Here is a 6,000-nt window from a genome sequence, read left to right as displayed (position 1 = left end):
AGAAGACCACAATTTTCTCGGGCCATTATCTCCGTAACCGTTCAACTTTGGACATAGGTGTTTTGGGTTATATCGGCATACTTTAACATAAGGAACACCCTCCCGAAGTTTGGTCCATTCCTCCTGGGACACCCTGTGTATATATATATATATAGAGGGGTGGATAGAAGTGACCAGAAGACAAGGAAGAAGATGCAAGAAGATGCTGGATGACCTTGGGGACAGAAGAGGATACTGTCATTTGAAGGAGAAAGCTCTAGACCCCATCAAGTGGAGGAATTGTTTTGGAAGAGACTGTGGACCTGTCATCTGACAGATTACTCATGAATGAATGAATATATATATATATATATATATATAAACTGAAAATGATGCATGCATGAATCCACTAACTCACCTGAAGTGGTGAAAGCACTGTCACAGAATTTACATCGGTGAGGTTTAGTTCCCGTATGAGTGTTGACATGGTTCTGTAAGGAAGCCAGAGTCTTGAAACCTCGTTCACACACACTACACTTGTGTGGTCGCTCTTCAGAATGAGATTTCATGTGACGTGACAGCAGGTACCTGAAACAATATACATTGCTTATTAGGACCTAATACTGCTCACAGCTCTGTGAATTGGGATGAAGGCATGGACGCTGAATAGGCTTTGATGTGATCCTTTAGATTTTAATTTTCTAATTTACAAATCTGAATGGGAAATTTATTCTGAGAAGAAATAAAACCCCATTATATCACCACAACCCCAAGAAATATGTTTTGGTCTTATTCTGATATATACTGTCACATATCCAGTGTTTGTGTGACTAATAAGATGGGTTTTGAATTTGATGATCAAATTTACAGGATTTTTATACAACTGGTTACAACAGTTCACAAATCACTATCTGACACACTGTCATCTTCTTCCGACTGGACACTCCACTGGGACTATTCTGACTTCCAACTGAACTGAACTGAACTGCTCTACTCTGTTGTAGCCCTTCAATTCTCCTGCCCTACTTATATAGTCTGGAGGCGGACCCATAGAAAACACCATTTCTTCTATCGTATTTATAGCACCACTGCATAGCAACCTATGTTATCCAATTGCTGCCTGCGTATCAGTTGCCTTGGGAATGTGTTTACCGAGTCGCTACCTAGCACTGGGTTCATATGTCACAATATGCTACTTTCACAGTAGGCGCAAAAATGTCTAAATGTAGCACAATAACACTACATGTTGCTTCAGTGATCTTCAACCATATTCATGTTGAACATATGGGTATAAGTGAATATAAGGTAAAGTTGCCCTTGTGCTTAACTAATTAAGCACTACGCCATGAAGGTGTATGGGGGAGTGGATGTATATATCCACATTTTCTTGACCTCGACACTAGTTGGAGGTGAGTGGTCAGCTTCACGCCTTTGCCACTTTAACCCCGGAGAAAGAGCCCCCGGTACTCATTGGATAAGAGGTTGGGTGGACATCAGAGCCAGTGTGGACGAATTGGAGAAGAGAAAATTCTTGCCCCCACAGAGACTCAAATTTCAACCCCTCGGTCATCCAGCCTGTAGCCTGTCGCTATATCGATTGTGCTATCCTGGCTCTATAAGTGAATACACAAAGGATTCAAACAGGAAGCCTGTTTCAAGAGCTGAGTTCCGGGTTCCGAATTTTACCTTTTTGGGCTAGTGTAATTACAATAATTACACATGTGGGCCTGAGTTACAGTTTGAGACTTCTTGGGTAAAATCTTGATTATTTTGGTCTTATCATCTTCATCTCCTGATTCCTGAAACAACAGAATTCAAAATATTTCACATTCAACTGTAGAGACACTCATCCATTTGTGTAGGACCAGTCTTGCCAAGTCATGCAACATGAAACATATTTTAACATGTTGTAATATTTTTACCAATGTTTATTTTCAGTTATTCTCTTGTGGATATATTCTATAAATTTTTGAGAATAAATTTACATCATACTAGGAATAATCTTGCCACAAATTATTTAATTATCAGCTTAATTTTACACAAACATCGTCATCTGCATCTGCCCTTCCTCACGTTAGTATTATCGAGGTGCAGTATTTGAAAGTACCAAAGAATAAGTGACTTTTAACAGTGTTATATTCAGTTTTATTATCACCTGTCAAAACATTTAATTATTTTCACATGTAAGTAAGTGAGAAACTGTCCTCACAGTTATTTGTGAACTGCAAATACTGTAGGCCCTCATTATATCTTGCACATAATCATGCCCCCAATATGACCAAGTAACTTTCATGTCATACAAATTTCTATAAAATATTTTGGTTACAGTAAAACCAACATTCCTTGCTGTAGCATATAGGTGCAGAGGGTGAAGTCCACAGATGACTATGAACAGGCTCTATATTTCTGGTTTCTCTAACCCTGCGATTATTTTATTCAAACAACAAAATTTAATGAGCACTACTCCCATGATCAAAGATATATGGAAACCACAATGAGCTTAGATAAATGTCAGTTTTTATTTATAACACAAGTGCTGAAGCTCTCTCCTGAAGCCCGCTTCATATTAAAGACCTACCGTACTGCAGACTAAGGTAGCGGTACTCACCAAAGCAATACCACCTTCTTCACCTTCATCAAAATCATACACTGTGAGGTCCTGATCATCACCCTTATCATCCTTATCATCTGGTTGCTGAACAATGAGAACATAGCTCACTTCCCCTGGGTTTGTGTCAGATGGAACAATGGTAACGGTCTGATAAGCATCACCAGCATTTAATATCATCTGACCTGTAGATTCACCACCAGTTGTATTGCCCTGAAAATAAGGCAAAGTGCCATACAGTAAAACATTTGGTAAGCAATGCTTGTGTTAGAAAAAAAAAAACAATGAAAATTTCAGGAAGTGTATAACAAATGTGTCATGCATTACAACTAATACATAACTAATAAGTTAATTCATTAATTCGCTTAGTGGGTGGTGGAGACCAGCTGGGTCCACTCAGCACAGCGACCACTGATTGGCCTATTGTACTTGCCCCAGGTAATTACGATGATGGAGAATTAGGTAGAATGAAGATTAGCAAGGGAAACTGAAGTACTCGGAGAAAACCTGCCCCAGCGCCACTTTGTCCACCACAAATCCCATTTGACCACACCCAGGATCGAACCCGGGCCGCCGTGGTGGGAAGCCAGCGACTAACCGCTTGAGCTATGGCGCGGCCCTAACTAATAAGTTACAATGCTGGCAAATAATGAAACAAATGTTAAAATAATTTAGTTTTACTTGTTAATTTTCACTTCAAAAGCAGCTCTAAGTACAAATGACAACTGATAATCAAATCTGATGAAAATTTAAATTTAACAGAAATAAATGAAGTTTCTTTGCTACATTTACAATTAATTCAAGAAGATCAAAACTATGAATATCATTTTCATTCCATAACGTATAATTTATGCTGATTATTTAATATGCTTGTTACACTATGCTTCTGCAATATGCAAAACTCACCACTGACATGCAAAATCAAGTAAATCCTTGGTGGCATCTACATGATGTTACACTTCAAACAAATTTACTCTCTGGGAGGGAGGACTGAAATTTCACAGCTGAAGCAAAAGCCATTATGAAAAAATAAAAGTTACTTTGTTCATCATCTAGAAATAAATCTCCTGGTACTACACAGATGGTAGCCACACTGTAATTAAGGAGTAATGGTATACGCACTGAAAAGGTAATGTTTGGCCAGCTGGAACATGAATGTGCCATCACAAAAATGTGGTGGGCAGCCAGTAAAGGTTAAACCTCAAAATCAAAAGGGTACTGAAGAAAAATGCAACTTCTGTAATCATTTTTGAGTGCTGGGCCCGACAAAATCTGTATGATTTTACCACGGCTTTGTTTAGAAAACTGAATGGTGTGTCCATGATAAAAGATAAACTTTGTGTGAAATTGTTTTCTACTGATAGTGGTCGAGTAAAATACACTTACAAATGTATCTGTTGCTTTACAAATCCTAATTCGCAAGTTAGTTACATATTCATTTTCCTGATTATCTGAGGAAATCCATTTCCCATTCACCCTGAATTAATGGGGGACTAGTGTATATGGGAAACTGACAAGAAACATGTCCAAGGGCCCAATCTCACAAGGGCATAGCAAGCACAAGACATACACTCAACTGAATAACTGAGAAGTGCATGACACTCTCATGTAATTATATAGTCTGCTGCTAAGAACCAACTCCGCAGAGAGAGATCTGAGAGGTAGAAAGGAGGGTCCGACATCTGTCATAGCATTATCTTTACAGTGATCAGACGGACCAGTTCACAGGGTCCGATGATGCAATATGCCCAAAGAGTGAATTTCTACTGAATCTCTTTTTTTGTCATCCTCCTCAGGAAGAATTATACTGAAACTGTCCTCTTTGTTTATTTAATGACACTGTCAGTAACTCAGATAATATGGGTCAAATGATTTAAAGACAGCAAATAATGAATTGGAAAGGATTTGGAAGAAAGCAGCTGTGGCTTAATATAAGCTACTATCCCAGAATTTGCCTGGATGGACTGAGGAACAGCACAAAATACCTCACTCAGAATAACTGGCATTCTGGTCAAAATTCAAACCGAGCATCTTCTGCTTGAGCTAAATTGCTTGGTTGAAAAAGCCTTGTATATATGGAGGGTCAATATCTCTTTATGTGCCAGGCTTCAGATATTGTTATAATGAATGAAATAACCTACTGGCCCACATCTCATACTTAAAGCGGCCTAGCTTCAAACTAAGTCAAGGAAATAATATAAATTAATAATATAATGGAATCCACTAAAACAGTACCTCATATAACACAATATGTACATTTACTTACATCATCAGAAGCATCCATAGATGTTATTGTCTCTTCGACATGACCTTCCTGAGGCTGCATTGCAACGTAAGTTGCTTCAGAACTTCCATCGGACACTTCAGATGAGGCATTCGCGACCCCTAAAGATAAAAGTGAATACTATAGAATGATCTGATTGTACCGTTCAGTGATTGCTTTTACATGTTTCGGTCAATTAATGACCATCTTCAGAAGGCAAATAACAATACTCGAAGAAACTACTACTACATAAATCATAGTACATCAAGTTCAAAGTTGTCCAAAGTTTTATATGTAAAAAGATTTTAGATTAAGCTAAAATGTGGTGAGTTAAAATACTGCTAAAATTTTTAATATACAGAATTTTAAACTGCTAAGGTTTGTGTCTTCGTGGCCCTTCTATCAAAGGGAGAGTGGGTAGACTGTCGCCCTTGGGGGCCCAGGCAGTGTTTTTTCTTCTTTACACAGCTGGTTAAGAATCTGTGTTTGTTGTTGAGCTGCTTCTCCTTTTGTTGTTTTTTGAGGTGTACAAGTGAAAATAAACTGGTGGCATCCATTCCAACATAAAAAATGTTATAAATCAAATTTCCAGATTTCGTAGTTATCCTACATTAAAGTTATAAATTATAAAACGAATGACACGATAATGACAAATGAACTTTAGCTTGGTGAAAGGATCTATGCCAGAGGTGAAGAGTATGGATATCTGAAATGGTTGTGCCATAGCTCAAGCAGTTAAGTCGCTGGCTTCCCACAACGGCAGCCTGGATTTGATCCTGGGTCTGATCAAGTGGGATTTGTGGTGGACAAACTGGCACTGGGGCAGGTTTTCTCTGAGTAGTTTGGATTCCCCTGCCAATCTTCAGTCCACCAAATTTTGCATCATCATAATCACCAAGGACAGGCTACGATAGGCCAATCAGTAGCCACCATGCCGAGTGGATCCAGTTGTGTAATTCAGTGAGAGAGCCCAGCGTTTCAGAAGAACACATCAACATCTTCAGGGTGAAAGAGACATCCAAGTAAGAAACCAGCAAAAGCAGACAGCATGCTCACCTTCTGCTGGTTTCTTTCTTGGCTTACTTTTCAACCCTGAAGATGGAAGTGATATATTCCTTAATGTTACAAACCAGATGGCCATACTTGTCAT

At 38.7% G+C, this 6,000-nt stretch overlaps 1 protein-coding gene across 9 annotated transcripts in view; it reads right to left on the bottom strand.

Moving 5' to 3' along the window:
- The window catches only part of LOC111866814 (transcriptional repressor CTCF), a 32,877-nt gene that overhangs the window by 18,874 nt on the left and 8,003 nt on the right, over positions 1 to 6,000 (bottom strand). For all 9 annotated transcript variants that reach the window (XM_023856118.2, XM_023856111.2, XM_023856140.2 and 6 more), the window contains 4 exons: positions 4,854 to 4,972; positions 2,588 to 2,800; positions 1,666 to 1,778; positions 398 to 567 (listed from right to left, as the gene is read on the bottom strand). In XM_023856118.2, coding sequence (XP_023711886.1) covers positions 398 to 567; positions 1,666 to 1,778; positions 2,588 to 2,800; positions 4,854 to 4,972 — 615 coding nt within the window. The remainder of the gene's footprint in view (positions 1 to 397; positions 568 to 1,665; positions 1,779 to 2,587; positions 2,801 to 4,853; positions 4,973 to 6,000) is intronic.

Source organism: Cryptotermes secundus, unplaced genomic scaffold, assembly GCF_002891405.2.
Source record: "Cryptotermes secundus unplaced genomic scaffold, Csec_1.0 scaffold42, whole genome shotgun sequence".
Classification (NCBI taxonomy): Eukaryota; Metazoa; Arthropoda; class Insecta; order Blattodea; family Kalotermitidae; genus Cryptotermes; species Cryptotermes secundus.
The sequence above is the reverse complement of the archived record's forward strand: the minus strand, read 5'-3'. Positions and strand labels throughout refer to the sequence as shown.